The sequence below is a fragment of the Anomalospiza imberbis genome, chromosome 8 (genome assembly GCF_031753505.1).
Source record: "Anomalospiza imberbis isolate Cuckoo-Finch-1a 21T00152 chromosome 8, ASM3175350v1, whole genome shotgun sequence".
NCBI classification, from domain to species: Eukaryota; Metazoa; Chordata; class Aves; order Passeriformes; family Viduidae; genus Anomalospiza; species Anomalospiza imberbis.
This window is the reverse complement of record NC_089688.1, coordinates 19,135,277-19,158,030: the sequence shown is the minus strand read 5'-3', so window position 1 is coordinate 19,158,030 and position 22,754 is coordinate 19,135,277. Positions and strand designations below refer to the sequence as shown.

Below are 22,754 nucleotides of genomic sequence, written 5' to 3'. Positions count from 1 at the left end.
TTTCTAGAACTGTTTTTTAGACAATGGTAACAAGCTCTTTTCACTGCTTTGTCCTAAGAGACAGCATTTCATGCAGGTACACAAAAAATCTGCAAAGAATTAAATCACAGTCTTTTACAATTAACAGTGATCTTTCAGATTGAGTCTCTATACAAGCTTCCTTTAAACCATTAATTACTGTCCAGCACCAGAGAAAGTGTTTAAGCCAGCCAAGAATATGCATGTGCTAAATTAATCTCCATGTTGCTAGTTGCTCAAGTAAATTCCTATTACATAAATTTTATAACTATAGGTATTTGTGTTATTTGAAACAAGCTATTTATTAGCTGAAGTGATTTTCCTTTGCAAATTTTTTAAACTTGAAATACAAGTAAGACATCTTTCCTCTCCACCTGCCATTCCCCATAAATTTGAAAATATGAATATAATACGTTCTTACTCATCTCTGAGATGGGTAGAAGAAAGTATTGGAAATAAACAGGAGAATATTTCGACTATCAAAACTTTTGAATTTGCTCTTGGTTATTTTAGTATGGTTAAAAATTTGACAATGCCTGAGAGAAAGCAATATTACCAGTCATATTTCCTTTGTCTTAGGAGAAAAGGCCAAAAATAGACAGGTTTAATATAGGAAAATAAAGTTTAAACTTACATTTTATGACATGAGTAATCAGAATTTGTTTGATGCTGTTTTCACTACCTGGACTTATCTTTCAGTATCATCAGGCTGTTCTCAATGTTGAAAAAGAGAGGGAACTAAATTTCACTAAATAATGTTAATTAGCAAGGTTCAGTGGATACTGAAGAATTGCCTACTTTAATGGACACATCTGTTTCATTTCTAAAAAAGGAAAAATTACATTGAAGAATGTGAGGAATTAGTTAAAAGATTTTAAGAATAGAAAGCCGAAAATTATTCTGATAGGATAGAGAAGGAAAAGAATAAAAATATTCAAAGAATTAGAACAGAACAACCTCATTAGTGATTAGTCACATACTATTCATGCAGCTATAATGGAATCAAGTTCTACAGAAATTGATAATTGTGCACTGTATTTTTAACAGAAAAATTACAAATACAAATACAGACCATGTGCAAGCATGTATGTTTCTTATGGGTTTAGCCATGGATGGAGCAGTATGAGCACAGGAAATTAATTTCAAAATGTCTAACCCAATCTGTTCTGCAGCACTACAATTTTGAAAGTAATTAAATTATCTTTATTTAGTAATATGTAGTTATATTCCCAATCTCTTAGTGCAAAAGATTTAAATATGACTTATCAAATTGAAATCTAACAATAGCTACTCTACAGCAACACACAATTTAATTTTATGTTTTTGTTACCTCATCAAGTGAATCACTAACAAGGTGTGTCCTCCTCACTTTCACATTTAGGAATAACATATTCATGTCAGGCTTCTGTCTGCGAGAGACTTTATCCACAAGGCTTTGCTATTTGAATGAAAAAGAAACATCACACATGCAGTATCTTCATTTGAAAAAAAGATGTCACACTTTTTAACTGTAAAAAGGTGTCAGCATCATGTATTGACGACATTTCCCTAACACTGTAACTGCTTCAGTCTCTTCCAGGAGATGGAGAGAAATTTCTTTCCTGCTGCAGATACCTTCTACACTATATTTGAACTAAAGTCTTGGGAGGTTTAACAAGAAGGTGGCACTTGTTGTTAAAAATATACCCATAAGATTCTGGAAACTGGCTTATGCTTTAATTAGTTATTCACTAATATAACCAGCAAGACAGGAACGGGTAGGTGGTGGTGCTGCCACACAGGGCACTGAGGAAAAGAGTACCACCTATCACCTATGGCAAACTACTACTGAGGGAGGCAGACAATGCCTCTTTCCAAACACAAGAGGCTGCTCAGAAGCAGTACCTCTTCCATGACCTGAAAGAATACAGTTGAATCTTGGTCTTGCATGACAACACACCTCCACAGAATAAAATACAAAACAGTTCAAAATTCTCATGGAATTTTTCTTCCTTAATCATTGTGTTGATTTAACATGCTAGCATGTTATGCTGGTTTCTCAAAAGAGGAAAAAAATTAGGTCAATACTATAAGTTATTCTCTAAAACACTGCCCTCTATAAGGATCCTGATATTAAGTACACAAAAAGAAAAAAATACTCAGAGAACCCAGCATGGACATCTGTAGACTATTCATAGTAAAATGGTTTAAGCTCTTTTTCAGGGTAGTCAGAAATACTAGAAGTTGTAATGGCAGGTCACGTGCAATATCAGTCTAACAAATAGTCATCAAACACCAATGGATGAGACATAAACATTTATCATTGAGGGACTTACCCGTGCAATACTTATCATTTGTTGTTCTGAGTCCCTTTGAATAATAACTTTTTTTGCTGCTATAGAAATAATAAATGGGTATTGACAGAAAGAAAACCTAACAAGAGAAAAGAAGATTAAATATTTTCTTTCTAGCATCTAGCATACTATTTTCATTTTAAGAATATAGGAGTGAATTATCATTCGGTAAGTAATTCCTCCACTGACAATAATTTGCAAATAGCTGCTGTTTTTTTCACTTTGTATATAGTGATACTTGACACACTAGAACAAACTGTTATTTGCAAATACTGTTAGAAACTGAAATTAGTAATACTTATCTTTTCTCATTTGGGTTTTTTGTGGGTTTTTTTAGTTGCTTTTTTTCCTTCTCAAGTAGAATATCAGGTATCAGACAGAAGAGTAGCCTGAAATACCTGATTCAGTGGAGCAAATTATGGTCCCCAGGTTTTCCCCAACTGCTGCTGAAGGCAAGGAAAATGCCTTTGAATGTACTGGAGGCTAAAATATGTCTGTAGTAAGACACAGTCAGAAGTCTATGCCAATAATTAATAAACCTACTTTATTATCACCCATATTTTACATATTATCTCTAGTTTGTAAAGGCAGAATGTGATTTATTTCAGATGTTCTCACGTCCATGCAGTAGCAAGTAAGTAGTAGCTATAATGTTTTTACAATAAAATAATACAGTATTTAACGTGGATCTATATAGACATAAATGGTGTGCATACCATATACAGACACTACATATCCACTACATTTAATACAGATATACATAGCAAAGATACAATGATTTGAAGTACTACTCAACCAACAACCAGTAATTCCTCTTACCTGTGAGAATTCCCATAGCATTGCCAGTTATGATATTCTTCCATAAGATCAATATGATCAAGTGTAGAATTATAGAAATCCGTATATGAAATAATAGGAGGGCTAATCAGACTATTTGCAGCATCTAGAAAAAACCCACAAAGTCTTTAAATATAATGCCTAGGTTCAGCACATCTCATTTCTGGCATCATGAGCACCAGTGATCTCAAAATCTTTAAGCCAAGTCTAAAATATTACAAAACATGAATAACTTAGTTATAGAACTTAGCTCAGTCTTAGCTACAGAACTATAGCTACAACATAACACTATACAATATCACATTAATTGCTGTAGAAAAGAGTAAATCCCTAGTTAAGCCCCTTTATGATAAGGGAACCTCAGTTTGACTCTGGTTTCCTTACTGACATACACTAAATTAAGGTTTTATGGATAAAGGGTGCTATGTTCTGCTGAAATTGATGAAAAAGCAGTTTGATAAATGGAAGTGGCTAAGAAATCCATATAATTTCAAGCATCTATGGCTAGAAAATCTACATTTTTTCCAGTATACAATCTAGACCTGCACAAAAATTAGGTACTTGACTGAAGGAAGAAAGCCAATTCACATTTAAGCTATCTCTTCATATAATGGCATTCATAAAATGTCCAAGAGCTAGTAAGTTTTCTCTTTTTACACTTCAGCATAATTTATTTTTGGTCAATCAGACACAAAGTAGTGTCTTTTGATTGACTAAATAGCTCTTTTCCCAGAATTAAGGAATAAGCAACTCTTTCATAGATGACTATAAACATATCTTTGGTTTACATACAGGTGTGCTAGTGTGCCTAACTCTGGACAGGTAGGACTGCGCTTTTAACTAGAAGTTTAACTTTTTTTTTTTTTGCTTTTAACTAGAGGCTTTTAACATTACTTTTAACTTTTAGCTTTTAAGTTGACAGTGAAAGCATCTTAATTCCAATTTTAATTTTCATCTGGTGGTTTTGTCCTCTCCTAAAACAGAGAAAGTAAGTGCTCTAATCACCACTTGGCAGCAGCTAAGAAGGTTTACATTTGCTGTGCTCTATGTTGAACTGAGCAGGATTTACTTTTTTTAAGCTGTGGTTTTGGATGTAAGAGGCACATGCAATGCCTAACTTCCTTTAGATGCTAAATAGTTCTGTGGGGGTAGGGGAGTTACAGAAGAAATTCTGGTAGCTACAAGTCTAAGACAGTTTCTTTTATAAATCTAAGGGAAAACTTAGATTGGTTACTTCTGTGGATTTCTGTTTGAACAACCTTCAGTTGCTGTCACGTGAAAACTCTGCATAGCAATTATCCTCTACTGGAAAGCAAGCAGGAAGAGTTGCCAACGGAAGACTCTTGCTTACTACATTTTAGCATTTTATTGTAGTTTGTACTGTGCCACCATCATTATCAGTCTTCCCCAGAAGAGGAGCGGTAAAAACTATCCCTCTCCCAATATGCGTGCTTATGTGTACATAAAACAAACCCTAAATACACACACAAATATACCTATAAAAACATTTACATGCCCACACAGTTCAAGAAAAATACCTACTAAATAAAGCCAGGACTTTTGTTGCTGATGGAATCCACCAGGTACATTTCACCATAGGTGGAAATTCTTCAGGTTTTGCAGGAAACAGCCGTAAAGAAATAAATTGCAGTAACCTGTCCACCACCTGCTTGAACCTCTTCTGTGAAATCCTAAAATAAACATGCTGCACTTACTCTCATGTGATCACTGTCTACACAAGAGTTAGTTATCAAATTTCAATGCTTTTAAAAAAACTCCTTCATTAAATTTTTTTTAATTCAATTTCAATTGTTTAAATTATTTTTTAAATGCTTTTGTCCTGTTCATAAAAGCAAAATTCCAAATGTAAAGTTTGAAGAAGCATGCTTTTAAATATTGACACATAGCAATTCTCTTCAGTGCACCCCTAACTATGCTCTTTAAGCCTGTGGAAAAATAAAAAAAGAGCAATAGAATCACTATCTGTTCTTGACTTTCAGTGAACAAAACAAAAATCCTTTTCAATTTCACTCCACACTCTGAATACTGAGGAATTCTGATTATTTTGAGATACATGGTCCTTGCAAATAAAAAGTGGTATGTGCTTCATATGCTTGTGCCATGTGCACATTTTAAATTACACGCTGCAACACTTCCATAATAGCTCAACAATACACATATATGTGTAGACATTAAAGTAGCCTTTTCTAAACAAGAGCATTCCAGTTTTAATCATCGCCATTTCTAATACATGCTTTAACACTAAAAATATTGATATGTCTATTGCATCCTTAACCAAAAATGGAAACCTCATTTGTAAATGCAGTTCCAATGAAGTAATATTTTACCACAATTTCAAGCAAATCTGGACAAAGGGAGGGGGAGGGAAATTGAATTACCATCCTTGCAGAGAAGAAAATCCTTAATTAAGATTTCCTAGGAGAATTGGAAATTGCAAATGTGGCCAAACTTTGTTTTTACCTCAAACAGAACTTTTTGCTCAGTCAGTACATGGAAGGCAATCTGCATATAAACTTAGGAGGGGCTCTTTGGGCAGTTACACCCATATGACTGTTTTAGTGAGGTGCTATTAGACTTATTTCAATGAATTACAAATCGAATGCCCTAACCACACTCTCTCACCACCTCTATTGCACTAGGAAGCCAGGCCTCTAGCTCCATTTTGGTTTCTGTATATTACAGCAACATTACAATATCTTTTGCAACTTACGCCAGATTAAACTTCATTTAAACAAAGATCATAAAAATGTTTGTTTTAATAATACCATGTAAACATATAACTAAAAATTTACATACAAGTTATTTTGCATATGTTATCAAAAAATAACTCTGGTAAGTAATTTTGCAATTAAGGCTTTTTTGCAGAAGAATAATAATTTTTATACATTATGTACATTTTGCATCTATAAATCAGTATCACTTAGTGGACTATGTCCACATGTATTTGAAAGCAACAAAACCAATCTCTTTAGTCAATTAAATTAAGCTTCATATAATTTATAAAACAGTCAACATCAATGGAAATACAGTAACAATTGTAATCCTAGAAATGGAATTTGTAATGTGGAGTTTTGGCTTTTTTTTTTTACTTTTTAGACCAGTGCACTAGGAAATGATGGTCAGCTTCTGTTAAGGCTGCTATCTGTCTTAGCAAGTGAGCATAGATGACATAAGTAGAAGTGTTACTAAATTGAGGATTCTGAAAAAGATTAAAAAAAGTGTTAGGTTAATAAACTGCATAAAGGGAAAAATATCATTAGGTTTTTTTCTTATGTTTGTTGTTGTCAGTACAATTACACAAGAAAGTAGTTTACCAAACAGCTGTGACAGTGGTAAAACTATGGGAAAAAACAACTCATAACTTCTAGCCAAGTAAAAAACACACAACTTCTGTATTGTAAAAGTATGATTTTTTTTCCCCCCAAAATAAAGCCCACAGGTAGCCCAAAGGCAGTAATCTCAAAATTCTGGATTATTGTTTACATTGTAACACAAACTACACTCCTCTAAGTGATGTGGTTTTCATATCAGTAATACAAATTCTTATAGCTCCTGTCTATCCCATATCAATCCAAACTAATTTTCCCTCTATTCCATGTGTTCACGTATTCCCTCATTTTAGCAGGAGACGTTCTTTTTAATTCCCAGCTAGTATATACCACCCCAGAGAAGAAAACTCGATAGTTTTCTCAAAAGAGAAATAAATAAATCAATAACTCAAATTGCCATTTGATATTCTCAAACAACAGCAGAAACTGCTCCTTGTGTGCAGAGGTGTTAGGTACACTAGCAAAATATAAAGGGGAAATCTGCTACAAATGCAAACCAACTATAGCAGCAAAGGTAAGAGGTGACCACAGACAGAAATCAGACATTGTAACCAGTCAGATAGACTGGAGAAAGTCAGCCAGAGAGACTGGATAAAATGCAACACTGGAGAAAGTCACAGCAGTGTCAGAAAGTGCATATACTGAAACTTTCTGAGTTACAGCATCCTAATACAGCAAATCTGGGAATAAGGACAACATAAGAACAAATAAGTAGGTAGAATACTTATTCTTTCAACCCAGAAAATAAAAGCAAACAATTACTTGTCTATTAGGGCATAGTTTTAATCTATGCAACCTTTCCTCATCAACTATCTTCCATTAAGATCCCATTCCCATCATGCATGACACTTTTTCCATATTTTAACACATTGTTACAACAGGAAATTGGATGGGAAGTATCTCAGCTATACAAACTATCTTGTTTGCACAGTATACTGGTTTATAGATTGTAAGTTAAGTAGACACATACTTACATAAAAGTACTGTATTTTTCTTACCTGTAAAAGTATACAATATGCTCTAAGATCATCCTTTGTTCGTGGCCTATGAATGAATGAAATAATAAATATATAGATGCATAATTTACAGACAGGAGTCATGAAATCATGGACTATTTTATTTTGCTTTGCTAATATGTATAGAATCCCATATTTAAGAATCTTCACTGCTCTCAAAAACTGAAAAGGTCATTTACAGATTCTGACAATTCTCTAAAGGTAGCAGGCTATTTATTATCTATCTTTTTAAACCATGACAGAAGGCCAAAAAAAAAGGTCAGAACTGAAGAGTCAGACGTGTTACAAAGATGGAATTCCACATTATTGTCCATCTCAAGTGACACCATAAAAGAGTTTATTTACTCCTCTTTGATATTTCCTGCAAGAATTCTCCATTCACTTCTACCACTGCAGCCTCTGCACTTCTTCATGTTTATCAAGGCTTTTACATAACCACAAATACACACAGCAACAGCACAAAAAGCAGTGTAAGTTGGAGAAAGGGGTAGCCAAGACCTGGGTCACATGTGAGTTACAGCAAGCCACTGTCCCTTGCTATACCTTTTTATAAATTACACTATGCATTCTCACTTCCATTACTTCATGCCAAGATGTTGTCATCTCCAAAAACCTTCCTGCTTTTGGGCTATCCCCTTCTGCATCCTGGACTGCTCTTTCTGTGGTGCTGCCCCACACAAACAGTATTGTGAAGCAAACTGTGGATCAGTGAATTGTCCTAGTTGCTGTTGGGGGGTGGATAATGAGAGTAAGTTTTAACCTAGTTAAATTCTTAAATTCATCTCACAGTTAAGAAGTCCAAATAAATGCCCTGGCAACAAGCAGCTGAGATTTGGTGATGGAATGCATGGCTGTGTATGGATCTGTCTCACAGAGGGTTCAATGCCGGCTTACAGAGTTCAAGACTTATTTCAGCAGATTTGCCAAAAATAATTAAGTTCTTATGTATCAAATAAGTTGCATCACATTTTTTTTTCTTTGCCTAAAACGATAAAGATAAAACATATATCTTAGTGCTGCTGGTACAGCACTGATGCAAACATTTATTATAATTACCCTGTCCATTCTTGCAGTAGACCATTGATTATTCCTTTTAGGACTGACTTCTGAACATCTTGAGGCTATGAAGAAAGGAGAGGAAAAAATAATACCTGAAGCAATTACACATATTCAATACAAGGTATTGTACAAACAAGCAGGTTTGCTTTGCTTGCATTTCAAGACAGCTAAGAAATCATTTGTGCTATTATGCTGAGCTCCTAAATATCTTCTTCACAGATGTACTAGGTGAGTGTGCCAATGGTGCCTTTCAACACTTATATCCTGTAAATAGAATTTCTAAACTACTCCTGTTCTTTGTATACTACGCACAGGACCTACATTTTACTATCCCCATCCTCACATTTTCTTTACTTCTCACCATGCAGTCCCATCACAGCCATGTAATATCTCTAAGATATGCAGTCTTTAAGAACTACCACAATATAAACTGTGCTTTACTAGAAGGAAAAATTTCCTCCTCTTTTACTAGAGCAGCTGTCATGATTCTCATGGGATCATTTGAAGTATGTTTTGAGAGATTCTTCAGAAATCATGCGTATCTGGGAAAAAAATTTGGTATAAATGGTATAAAATATGAATTATTTTTCTCTACTTACAGTATTTAATAAGGCATCATAGACAACATTCACAAATTCTGCATCAATTCCAGAGTCCTCAATGGTATTAAATGGAGAATTGGTATCTTTCTGTAAGTTAGATAATACTATATTTGAAAATGTATATTTACTATCTTTGAAAATGTAAATTTAACAGCAAGCTTAGGAAAACATGTTCAGATATAAATATTTCCTTTATCAAAACATAGGAATATAGCTTTCCTTAATTAGGATGCTAAAGACAGAACAAAACAATAGTAATCCTACACATATTTATATTGTCATTCTATTTTAAAAATGTAAGAGGGTTTCAAATAATGAATTACATTGAACTTTCATCTTTGTTGTTGATCCATTATCAGACAAAGCACAAGGAAATTTTAAGGATTCAATATTTATTAAATAACTAAAGGTCACAGGTTATTTCATCCAGGCTCAGATCCTACCATCCATATTAAATATCATAAGCACATTTTGCTCTACAATAGGCAGGAAATAATAATTTAGCATGAATTCAGAAACACAAATATAACAGTTCCCTAGGAAAACCAAGTATGCCATCATAATACATGAACAGCTATAATAGAGCTCATACCACACCTTTTTTTCAGGGATAGAGAATTTCTGTTTCCAGATTTGCCTGGGCCTCTGCATTAGCATGGATGTTTTAAAACTGAAATTTGTGTAGAAAGTACCTACACAGTCACGGTGTCACACAAGCAAACTACATACTGGAATTTTAAAGTTCCACAAACTTGAAATAAAATTGCTTAACTGGAATCAATAAATAAATGCAATAACAGATTGTCTACAAAAGGCAGGTGAGATCATGACAAAATTATCTGAGTGGCCATGAATACCTGGCTGAAAGCCTTTAACAGATATTTCTGGATACATTTTGAAGACACAAAGCACTGTAATTACTAAATAGTATTAGGAATTATTTTCTACCTTAAATGCAGCATTTATCTCCAAGAAAGAATCAAAAGTTGTAGAATAAAAATTATGTACAGCTTTCCAATCTCCCGATGCCTTCGACTTTTCCATATCATCCCTAGAGAAAATATATTCAAATACTGGTAATGGTTTGATCTTGCCAGCCATTTAGACTTTAAAATGCACTGTAACTTTAAGCTTTTCTCACTAAGCACACTTAGAAGACAGATTAGTATAATATCTGTATCTTTCTAACCTCTTCCTTGTCATTTAAAGATCATGCTATTATAAGAGAACAAAAGCATAGTTTGTGTTTGATACACCTGAGCAATGTCTTTTATTCAAAATGTTAATTCACAATGACACAGTTCAGTGTGTTAGGACAAATAATTAACAGAACAGAATTAAGCTGTAGCTACACTTACATGGTAAAGTTTCTCAGAGTAAGTATGATGGCTCCTAAACTACTCAAATTCACTAGAGTGTCTTCAAAATTTTCTTTTAAATTTTTTCAAATAGAACTTAATCTTAGGCACAGGTGGTCAGTCTTAGGTAGTTAATCTTAGACAAGGGGATCAGTCAACATGACAGTCAGCATGGTTTCATTAAGGCCAAATTGTGCCTGACAAATTTGGTGGCCTTCTACAGTAGTGTTACAGTGCTGGTTGATGATGGAAGAATGATATAATCTACCTGGATGTGGAAGCTGCTTCCTCTCGCTTTGCTGCAGGCTGTGCAAGCAATCTTCAGCATGGGGAAATCCAAACCCAGCTCAGCACAGGGAGCAGCTGCCAGATCCAACTGAGAAGGACCTAGCTCTACCATGGCAACCGTGGGAGAGGGGAAATGGAGAGGTGGTGGGGACTCACAGCTGGGGGTTCAAATGGACAGGACAAGGGCTAATGGATTTAACCTGCAGGAGGGCTGATTTAGATAGGATATAAGGAAGAAGTTTTTTACAAACACTGCCACAGGTTGTCAAGAGGCAATAGTCAACAGATACAAAAATATGAATATGGAAAATAATTCAGTTCTTTGCATCACCTGAATACCAGGAAAGGATCACCTCTGCAAATTTTCCTTTATATCTCTTTTTCTGTCCCACCAAATACACACTGAATAATCAAAAAGCTTTCCTTTTTCTCCCTGGAAGCACAAAATTTCAAACATGGGAGAGAGAAATAATTGCCAGTATAACCAAAACACCTAAGACTGCAAGGGATTTGCCAACCTACAATAAGCCATACATACTCTTTTCCAAAACTAAACGTTCACTGCATTTCTAATTCTGAAGTATATGTTTTGCCATTTTCTGTGTGGAACAACATTTCAACCTAGAAAAAATATTTTGATTGGTTTCACAGTAACAGAGTTATCAATCCCACCATCATAACCAGACTAACTCCTTGCCAGTCTTACTGAAACTGTTTCCTCCTTTGAGATTAACAAAATCAAACGTATGAATTAGGTCAAAATGAAAAGAATTCCAAAGAAAGGAAGAAAGCACATTTCTAGGAACACCAGTACAACTTACTGAAAACCTTTCACAGTTTTGGTTCGAACTGGAAGGGAAGGTTCAGGAGGAATTGGTGCTTTCAGTTCTTGGGGTAACGTATCTGTGGACGTGCGCTGCTTTTGCCGGACATCGAGGCAAAGAGGTGGCAGATCCCTCCCTTAAAAGAAAGGTAAAAAAGAGTAAATACAGTTCATCTAACACAAATAAACTGGTACTAGGAAAAAAAGGAAACTCCAAGTGTTTGATTCTAACTCTTTAAAAAAGTATTTTTCTTGCCATGTGCACATGCAGACATGATGGAAAATTTGGCTAACTAATAAAAATAGCAGTGTTGCCCATTATTGTATTTCCAATATAGATTGGAAATTTTCAATATACAAACTGCAACACTGGTGCTCCTTACAGCTAAGAAAAATCTCACTCACGACCATACCAAAGTCCAACTATCATATAATGACAAGACTTCAGTTCATTTTTCTAGACTGTGATACAGAATTTTAGCTAGAGATGACCTAGAGATGACTGTGGATCATCTACAGCTTCCATAAAGAATCTCTCAAAAAAACTAAATGGGAAAGGCAATTTTTTTTGTCATACAGAGAATTATTAGTGGTGAAACAGAAGCATCTTTGAACACTTCTTTTCAATACATTTGGCTACCAATTCAAGTACAATTGGCAGTGCTTTGCCAAGGTCTTTCTATTCTACTCCTTCCTTTCTATTTGATCTGAGACTATTTGATCAGATTAGCATGGCAAGACTTGGCAACAGCTACAACGAGAGCAGAGATGAGGCTGCCTCTGTGTCCGACACAGCTCCAAAACACACCCACCACAGACAAAGCTGTGCCCACCAGTGACACTGGTAGCACCCCTGTGACAATATATTTAGGAAAGCATAAAAAAACTTCACAGCAGCTGAGAGAGAGGAGGGATTAAAAAAAAAAGGAAGGAAAAAAAAAAAGAAAGAAACTACCCTACAGACACTCTCATGAGTGGAAAAGAAGGAGAAGGAAGGAGGAGGTGAGCCAGGGTCTGGAGCAGAGACACTCCTGCAGCCAGTGAAGAACCCATGCCTGATCAGGCTGTCCTGTCGAGGAGGGGAAGCCACAGAGCAGCTTGGTGGGTGTTTGCCAGTCAGCCAAGGTAAGCCCACCCAAAACATGAAAAAAATATTTCCACTGCATTTCCAACACTCATTTTGACAGTGTCTTCACAAACATCCTCAAACACTCTTGCAGTCTGATTTATGCTGCTCGTTTTTAAAAGCATTTACATGAATTGTGACATATGTTTGGGATAAGAGACACTCTATAAAATAAAAGTGTCTTCAAAAGTCCTACATATTTAATGAAAATCCTTCATTCTTATGCAATGAAATTGTGTAAGACCCCTCTAAGCTTTTTTGAAGTTGTTTTTTTTTTAATTAACAAAACATCAAAGCAGCATCACTACACTGCTGCCTACTCCATTTATCACAGCAGGGAAACAGATGCTAGAAAAGTCCCATGAATCCAAAAGCAGATTTTTTTCCCTCATGCTCATGACAGAGTCATTGTCCATGTGACTTAACTCAGCCACCATTCATGAGAGAACAGATCAGAGCTGTCCTCAATCCCCTGAGGATTGCATCAATTACTCATATGGAACCTTGTCCATTCTCACAGATGGAATTTTAACTATTTTAAGATAAGAGTAGTAATTGAACAAAACAAAGCAGACATACAGATAAAAAATTAATCCAAGCCAAGGTGCCAAACAATCCAACCATGCAAATGTTCTGCTGTTGAACACCATTCTCTGAAAGCAGGATGGACTGATTTTAAAGAATCTAAGAATTGGTCTTATTTTTATACTCTGAGAATAACAAGCTTTTTGATTTAACTCTGATTCTATCTTCTCAATTTTAAATGGATTAAACATTGAGTTATAACCAGCTGAACACACTGAAATGAGGAAAATATTCTTTCTACATCTGTAGAAGAGACATCTGCTGGCAGACACTGCTCCTCAATTCAGTAAATTGAGGCTGCAGGTGATAAGCTGGTAACTTGCACCCTGTCAGCAATGCAATTTTCTTTGAAATGCAGTTTAATTTACATATGCTAAAATTGATTTTTAATAGTATCTTTAACACATATGGTCAACTTCAGTATGTTTTGTCATCATTCAAGTCTATTTGTACACAGATTTATTTGCTCTTCTGCCAGTAAAGAATACTGATTAAGATCCTTCACTTGAGTTTCATTGAGTACAAATGGGAAACTTTATTGAGTTGATAAACAGCAATAACACATTATTACAAGACAAGAAAAAGCAGTAATTTCTGGCTTCTTGCCCAATTACATCAAGTAAAAAGATTCAGCAATGCATGACTGCTTAAGGAAATATCAAAAACTTTGGTGAAGAAAATCTCCTTGATACAAAGCAGAATTGAATAATCCAGGGAAGTTCAGGGTAAGTGAATGCTGCAATTATTTTCATTGTGACCAACACAGCTGCTGGCCAATGGAGATTTTCAAAAGAGATAAAGCAAACAAAACTTACTTACTGTAATTGTAACATTAGAAAAGAACTAGAACAATCTATTTAGTATATAAATTTCATACCAGATCATTGTTACATTAGAAGACTTACTACATGTGGCAGCTATGTAGCACACAAACATCCCCCTACTTTTCATGCTGTATTTACCAGCATTAGGTTTTCCACACCTTTGATTTCAAAGAAAGTAATGTTCTTTGAACCTGACCCTGAAATATTACCAGTATATACACCTATATATATATACAGCTACACGTGAACAGAGATAGCACATGTATACATAAAGTGCAAAAAAACCCAAACACCAAAACACCAACCAAGCATTATTCCTAAATGCCAGATTAGCAAAAGCAGCATTTTCAACTGATAAATTTGTTCAAATTGTTAATTTCTCCACAGAATACACATACTGCCTCAAAATATATTGACTTCACCTTTGACTGTTAGTAAAAATACTCTGGTTTTACATAGGCAGGTTACTCTGATCCTGAAACTACCACAGCATCTGCTCAATTTTACACACTGAGCTCTATCTCAAGAATATATCCCTGACTATAATAAATATTGTCACACATTAGTGTGGTGAAAATTAACAACTAAGTACTTATGAGGCAGTAATTACAATTGGGACAGCGCTACTTGCAGCAAAATTGAGGGCACTTCACGAGACTGATGTTTAGAGTTTGTCATTCTTGCCAGGTACCAAAAAAAGAGGATGGGGGGTCAGGGGAGAAGGAAACTTTTGGTATGTTTTGCCAGTCAGAGAATTCTTTACTGGCCATCTCCAGCCACTGTGGTTTCCTTTGTGTAGTACAAAGCAATTTGAACTAAGCAAAAAAACCCTGTCTGAAGTATCATTGAAACCTTTTGTGTTTCAGTGATTGTCTTTGTTTTGGAAGTAGAAGGCACGGCTTTACCCCGCAACAAAAACTGTTAAAAAAAAAAAAAAAGAGTCTTGCACTGACTTTTAGTTATGCAGTATAGCTAACAGGACTAATAAAAGATTATTTTATCAAGAATCTAATGCTGCAAGTTATAAACCACCTTTTTCTGAACAACTTTGAAACTGACAATATTTGTCAACAGTTTTGTTTCAAAGTCACACTACTGAGATCTCTCAGACAAGTCTCTTTCTTGCCTCAAATTCACTTGAGTGTTATAAAGACCTAGTGAACCACAGCACAACAAGCCTGAAGGGGACTTCCTCAGAGACAAGATCAATACAAACCTGACAAATGTTTCTAGAGTCTTTTATGAAAAGTCCCAAATTAATGAATTCCTTGCCCAAAAGCCTAATAAAAATTCCAGCTCTAACCACAACACCATCTCATCTAGGCTTCATGATTCTAGCCTACCATACTGAATACAGACCTACACTTTTTATCTTTCCATGAAGTATTGTTACCTTGCCACGGCACAACAACCTTCCTTCTCACTTATAAAGCTATTCAGAACTTACTAATTGCTGCCTGTGCATTTTACTTTTTGCCATCACTGGCCTCCATCTTCACTGCAAAACACCATCTCTCAGCAACTGCCTTCCTTAAAAGCCTTACACTTGCCTCATTCCCACCATCCTTCAGATGGCAATAAAATAATTTTCTCCAAAGTTCTGACAATTTCTAGAGACACTGATAATTCCATTGAATGACTGCAGCTAGATGAAGAATATCTGCAGATAGACTGCCAAATCAGTACTTTTCTTTAAAACTTCAGAGAGTTATTCCATCCTCCAGGTCTATTTGTTTTTTCTTATCCAACTTGTCTGTATGACACAACCTCTACTGAGCATGGGCTATCATATATCTCACTGCCTGTACACTGTACAACACAGCATAATTTAATGAAATCTAGATTTCCAGATTTTCTGGCACTACCACAACACAAATACTGGCGGAAAATTGAGCACCTTCTAAACTTGGTGACTAAGTAACACAGGTCTTTATTTCTCTTACCATTTTTGATGTTGGGTACAACAAGTTGCGTAGGTGAATTTCTGTTTCCGATGCCTTCTTTCTTTTGGTTGATTGTTGTGATGAAATTGCTGAAAGTGGAAAACTGATTTTTGGCTCCTTCCTCCAACCCCTGTAATTAAGATGACAGTATGCTCTAAAGGGCTAATACATTACTGCTATAGTAATCTTCCAAGTGAGGTTATTACACAGAATTCTTAAATACCTTTTAAATCAGACTGGTAATAACTAAATAAAACATAAATAATGATTCTGCAAGTTTGTTTCAAATTGATTCAGGAGAGGTACCATAAAATTCCTTTCAATTACATAAAGAAAGTCAAGTATTAATTTGTGGGATATGAAGGTATCCTTGGATTTCTGTGAGGAAAACACAATAGAATTAGGATGCTGCCAATAACATTCTACATTCTAACTTTCAGTATCCTAATGTCTACTTTTATACTTCTCAGTACATCCATCTCAGTTTAAACAGAAGAAAGTGTCACATATTCCTTTTTCCAAATAGCCCTAATATATTTAAGTAGTTTACACAAATTTCCCAAGACTCGAAATGTGGGGCCAAAAATTCTAACCTCTAAAAACAGTTCAATACTGACTACCTGGGTAAAACTCCCTAATGATTCAAAATGGTCAGCATGTGCTGCCACTGAAGAAAGGCTGACCAACAAAACTTGGTTAACAAAGTGCTAAAAGACTCCCTGCTGGAGCACCTGTACATGCTGTCACCAAGGAGCCTGCACAAGTCTCTGCTAGGAAGCGTTGATCACTAATGTGTTCTAATAGCAAACAGAAGTGAAATCACACATCAGACTCCCAATGGATTGTGCCAATTATTCTGTTGGCTAATCAGCACTGGGTGCTATTGGATATAGTTATTTACTACAGAATCTGCAAAGCATAGGCGGGGTTAAGAGGCTTGCCCAAGATGACAGAAGTCTCAGGACAAATATTTTAATTTTCATCTCAATTCCAAGTCATCAATTGATATCAGTAGAAGGTAAATCAACTCAAAAAAAATATACACACACTTCCTGCACATCATGATTTTCAACCTCCCAGTAACCTAAAGACTCATTTTCCTGATACCTGGCATCTGTGCTCTCAGTTAGAAAAATGTTTCCATACAAATAAAAACTTTAATTCTGCAAAAAAGAATATACATTCTCATGTAATATCCTATCAAAATTTTTGAACCAGTACATTTCCCTTTTCTCTTAACAGAAATACATTTAGACTAAGACATGCAGTCAGAGTTCTAAGAAAAGCACTTCACTTTCACCACAACATCCTGAAAAAACACCAGAAGGGTAATAACACAGCCCATAAACCTACTACACCACAGTGTACACAATCTGGTACACTGCCAGAAATTTTAAATTACTGTGGCTATACAGCTATTTTTCCATGGCTCATAACTCACTAAACTGTAAATTTGAACAATCATCAAGACTTATGGCTTTAAAAAATCAAATTTCAATTTCTAAAATTGGTGTTTTTACCAAATTTCAGTTTCTAGTTCCAAATTCCATATACACAAGAAACATTCCAAAATAAAATGTAATTACCAGAGTAATTTTCAGATTAACATTTCTTTTTAGTTTATAACCTTTGAAATATCATTAAGATGATTCTTAAAAATCATCTGGCACATGACTGGAGAAAAACAGACCCTGGACAAACATTAGTGACTGAAAAAGAACTTTTAAACAACTCCAGATCTGAGGTTAATCTGCTTAGTCACAAAATGTGTGCTCCAGGCAGAAAAGCTGTGCAGCACAGACTAGTCTAATTACAATTAATAAAGAATAGATAGCAGAGATGAGTGAAAAAAGGAGTTTTTGTTAAATAAATTATTGTGACAGCCTTTTTGACTGACTTAGCTTTCTATGTTTTACTCCAGCCATGTCACTGAAATACTACAGGTGAACAGTTTTTTAAAAACTTTCTCCTTACTTCCACCTCCCTCAGTAGGGATCATAAAGAACAAAAACTGCATCCCCTCTTTAACTCCATCATCCTGTTTCAAGTACAATTCCAACAATATTAGACAAACATAAGGAAAAAGACATTATTGGGAAGCTCTGGAGGGAAACCTCATGCTCATTAATGAGAAATTCTGACAAGCCCTGAGGGAGTAATCTAGGGCAAGCACACAACGCCATGTCATATTTAAAAAATTTTGTAGGAGGTCACTGAGCTTTCAGAACCTAAGATTCTACAAGCACACTGCCACCAGGAAACTGAACATCCACCATCCCCCTCCCACCCACCAAAAGGAATGAATATGCTTAGAGGGAGTAAGAGGATCAAAGTAATCTTTAGTCCTGTTTTAAGATCATATTAATAACCCACAACTCTGTTGGCTTCTTGGTGGAAGTTTTCCAAAGCACTAAGCCTTCCATAGGACTGGAGAGTTATTAGCATTATACTTTATAAAACTGTATTTTTCATTATTGAAGTTAAGTGAAATGGTGAAAACAAGACAAAATCTTTGCAATGAGCACATACAGACTGCTTTCTTGGAAGGGATAAAAGATCATCTAGAAGAGCTTCTGGAAAATCCTGTGTTAGCCCAAACATTGCTTAGTCAAGACCCTTATGTATATGGCAAGCAAAGACTAGCGAGGACAAAAAGATTTTCTTCCATGTGCAAGAAGACATGGAGGAAACTCAAATTTCCAAAGGGCATCTGACAGTGCAACAGGCTGCACTAGAAGCAGGATTTTCCCTTCCATTCGTAGCTTGAAAGGTGTAACTTTGGACTGTTTTTCCTTTACAGAAGTCTCTAGTTGTTCCTATTTATTAGGGAGCAAATTACTTAGCTTTCCGCAAGTTTCCTTCCAGAATCTGAAAGCTGACACCCAAACTATCACCTCTTTGGGGATAGTTTATGACATCTCTCCACAAAACTCCATCTCTATCCCCACCCCCTTGTAACATGCTACTGAATGCCACCTGAGGCTCTTGGTAAATTCAAACGCTGCCCTGCACCTGACACACAACCACATCCAGCCAGGTCTGAGCACCTCTGCATGAGGTCCACTTAGACAGCTTCTGCCTGTGGGCAACACTTCAGAGGCACATGATGGATGTCCAGCTACAAAGTTCTCCTGATTCTTTAAGGTAGCTGGAATTCTACATGGCCATCCAGAGGCACACAGTTTTCATTAACTGAGCTAAGCCTGACACATTTTAGGCCAGCACTTGTATCTTTATTTGAAGGGACTGGCTTTTACCATTCAAAGTCTAAGGTGGAGATATTCAAAGGTAGAAAAAAAACTCCTGGGCACTCGTCCATTACAGACTTCTTTAATCAAATGGGTATTTGAATCATAAGAATAAACATATTCTTGCACATTCTGACAGATTTACAAAGCTGAAAGTCTTTCAGGAGATTGGAACGTTTAGGCAAAACACAAAATTGGCAGAATTGCTCCAAGGAGTTTGCAGTTTGCATACAATTACTTAGATTAACATCACAATTATTTCCTGACAGTCATAAATATTATATGGGCAATCTTTTAAATTCAAATTATGAATTTAAATACATGATAATTTAAATGATAACTTCTAATAAGTCCAGTGCCTATCAGAACTGCTGAAGTAAAATCTCCTAAGTGCATTACTACAGGATTAATAACATTTTTATTCTGTTGTTGGACTGAAGTAACTTACCACAAGTTCTAATGTTAAGCTATGTAAGGTATCCAACTCACGACAGGAAAATTTTATGTTCTGTAATATTGTATGGTCAGCAGAAAGAAAAGCACAACTATGTTATAATTAAAACCCTGAAGAAAGGCTTCTGAAAGAAAGTTATTCTGGCAAATATCCTTTCCCCATTTTTTTCTCTGCATTAATTCATTCATCATTTAATCAAAATGTTCTGTGATCTTTGCTTCAACACAAAAAAACGGAAAAGATTTTTAAACAAGAAGTTAAAAATACAGAAGTATTTCCCAGCTACCTCTCTTGCCATTAAGTGTATTAGAGCTGAAACCCTCCACCCCCGAGAACCCTTAATGAACATTCACAATGCTGCAAACCCTCAGTCATGACTAACCCGACAGAGCAGACCGTTGTAAAATGTTAACTATAAGTGGATGGAGAATTTATAGCTTCATTATGTCATTGCTTACAGATGCACATGTTATTTTTAAGAAACTTGAATGAAAGCCTCTCAACGGAAAGGAACATGAAAGAAAATGAAGACGATGATTCCCCCCTTCCCTTTCTCCTCCCAAATAAAGCGGCAAACGCAGCAAACGAACGCGGAGTGGCACAGGCGGGCCCGCGGGCGGCTGCCCGGGCGCCGACGGGACTTACCCCGGCAGCCGCGGTGGACGCCGACGGGATGGGCGGCAATTTCTCTCCCTCCTTTTCCTTTTCTTTTTCCTTTTCTTTTTCCTTCTCCCCTTCTTCCTCTTCTTCCTCCTCCTCGCCGCCCTCCTCGGCTGACGGGGCCGCGGCGCTGCCCTGGCTCAGCTCCGCTCCCGGCGGATGCCCCTCGCCGGGGCCGGGGGGCAGCTCGGCGGCAGCCGGCGGGCTCTGCAGCGACATGGTCCCTCTCCCGGCAGCCTCTCAGTGCCGTCGGCACCCGCGACCCCGCGCCCTCCTCTCCTCCTCCCTCCGAGGAGCCCCCGCGGGCACCCTCAGCTCCGCCGTTCCGCTCGGCCGCCGCGGCACTGCAGCAGCCGCGCTGCTCCCGGGCGCCCAGACACCCCCGCACGGCGGGGCGGAGCGCAGCGCAGCGCAGCCCGGCCGCCCCCGCCGCGGCCCCGGCGAGCAGGGGGAGCGCGGGACGCGGCGCAGCGGAGGCGCCGCCGGAGCCGCTGCCCGGGAGCGCCCTCGGCCGCCGCGCCACCTACAGACCGCGGGCAGCGGCGGGGGCCGCCGCCGCCATGCTGCTCACGGGCGGCTCGGGGAAACGCGCCTGGCGGCCGGGGCGCGGCGCGGGGGGAGCGGGGACACGGCGGCGGAAACTCCGCGGCGCAGGAACCGGCGCGGGGCTGCGGCTGGCCGCGGCGCAGCCGCCCTGGCAAGGGGTGCCGGGCCGGGTGTGCGGCACTGACGGGACCCGGGAGTGGCGACGAGGAAATAGACGAGTAATAAACAAAGATAAACAGAAATATATGGAATATATATATAAATATACAGCTGGGTGAAGGGCCCTCGGGGCGGATACCGCTAGGCACGGCCGCGCCTCCCTCACGCCGGGTGGTGCTGGGTGCTGCTCTGCTGGCACAGGCCGTGCCGGCAGGAGCACCTCTCACACCGCTCCGGGGCCGTGCCGGCAGGAGCACCTCTCACACCGCTCCGGGGCCGTGCCGGCAGCGGCACCTCTCACACCGCTCCGGGGCCGTGCCGGCAGGAGCACCTCTCACACCGCTCCGGGGCCGTGCCGGCAGCAGCACCTCTCACACCGCTCCGGGGCCGTGCCGGCAGCAGCACCTCTCACACCGCTCCGGGGCCGTGCCGGCAGCGGCACCTCTCACACCGCTCCGGGGCCGTGCCGGCAGCGGCACCTCTCACACCGCTCCGGGGCCGTGCCGGCAGGAGCACCTCTCACACCGCGCCGGGGCCGTGCCCGCAGGAGCACCTCTCACACCGCTCCGGGGCCGTGCCGGCAGGGACACCACGGGCCGGCAGAGCTCTCACACCGCTCCGGGGCCGTGCCGGCAGGGACGCCTCTCACACCGCTCCAGGGCCGTGCCCGCAGGAGCACCTCTCACACCGCTCCGGGGCCGTGCCGGCAGCAGCACCTCTCACACCGCTCCGGGGCCGTGCCGGCAGGGACACCTCTCACACCGCTCCGGGGCCGTGCCGGCAGCAGCACCTCTCACACCGCTCCGGGGCCGTGCCGGCAGGGACACCTCTCACACCGCTCCGGGGCCGTGCCGGCAGCAGCACCTCTCACACCGCTCCGGGGCCGTGCCGGCAGCAGCACCTCTCACACCGCTCCGGGGCCGTGCCGGCAGTGGCACCTCTCACACCGCTCCGGGGCCGTGCCGGCAGGGACACCCCGTGCCGGCAGGAGCACCTCTCACACCGCTCCGGGGCCGTGCCGGCAGGGACACCTCTCACACCGCGCGGTCGCCCCAGGGCACGTTCCTCGCCGCTTCGTGTCACGCTCCAAGGAGAAAATACAGAAATCGTCGAATCATTAAAGTAGAAAAAGCCCTTCGAGATTAAGACCAACCTTCGACCAAATAACACCGTGCCCACTATACCATATCGTGGAGTGAAAGCCTTATTGCGAAGGACTGCACCGTATCGTGAGGAATGAACGTGTAACGAATGTGTGAGCGTGGTCCGGTCTCTGATGGCAAAGCCAGAGCGCTGCCAAGGCTGTGCAGTGGTGGGTCCTGGCCCTCTGTTTGGGTAGGTCTCAGGCAGCCGGGGGCAGTACCCGCAGTCAGAGCCTCAGTGCAGCTCCCTGGCTGTGCTGGAGCTTTGCTTAAGTGTGTGAAGAAATACCATCTTCAGAAGAGGCGCTGTGTTGAACTGCTTGCAAGACAACATCTAGACCAGATGTCACACATACTGGCTGGTACTGACCTGCTGCTTGGCT

The 22,754-nt window shown here is 39.1% G+C and overlaps 1 protein-coding gene across 3 annotated transcripts in view; it reads right to left on the bottom strand.

Annotated features, from left to right (window-relative positions):
- Positions 1–22,754, bottom strand: part of HECTD2 (HECT domain E3 ubiquitin protein ligase 2) — a 39,385-nt gene that overhangs the window by 13,014 nt on the left and 3,617 nt on the right. Inside the window, exons 1-12 of one of the 3 annotated variants that reach the window (XR_011001388.1) lie at positions 20,510–21,081; positions 16,163–16,292; positions 11,683–11,821; positions 10,164–10,266; positions 9,213–9,302; positions 8,611–8,675; positions 7,537–7,582; positions 6,299–6,408; positions 4,731–4,879; positions 3,171–3,294; positions 2,334–2,430; positions 1,349–1,456 (exon numbers count right to left, since the gene is read on the bottom strand). Coding sequence is in view for 2 of the 3 variants with exons in the window: in XM_068197636.1 (XP_068053737.1) it covers positions 1,349–1,456; positions 2,334–2,430; positions 3,171–3,294; positions 4,731–4,879; positions 6,299–6,408; positions 7,537–7,582; positions 8,611–8,675; positions 9,213–9,302; positions 10,164–10,266; positions 11,683–11,821; positions 16,163–16,292; positions 20,510–20,743 (1,395 nt within the window). In the remaining variant the exon portion in view is untranslated. Of the gene's footprint in view, positions 1–1,348; positions 1,457–2,333; positions 2,431–3,170; positions 3,295–4,730; positions 4,880–6,298; positions 6,409–7,536; positions 7,583–8,610; positions 8,676–9,212; positions 9,303–10,163; positions 10,267–11,682; positions 11,822–16,162; positions 16,293–20,509; positions 21,082–22,754 lie in introns of those variants that run through there. The other 2 variants (XM_068197636.1, XM_068197637.1) reach the window with 2 other exon arrangements.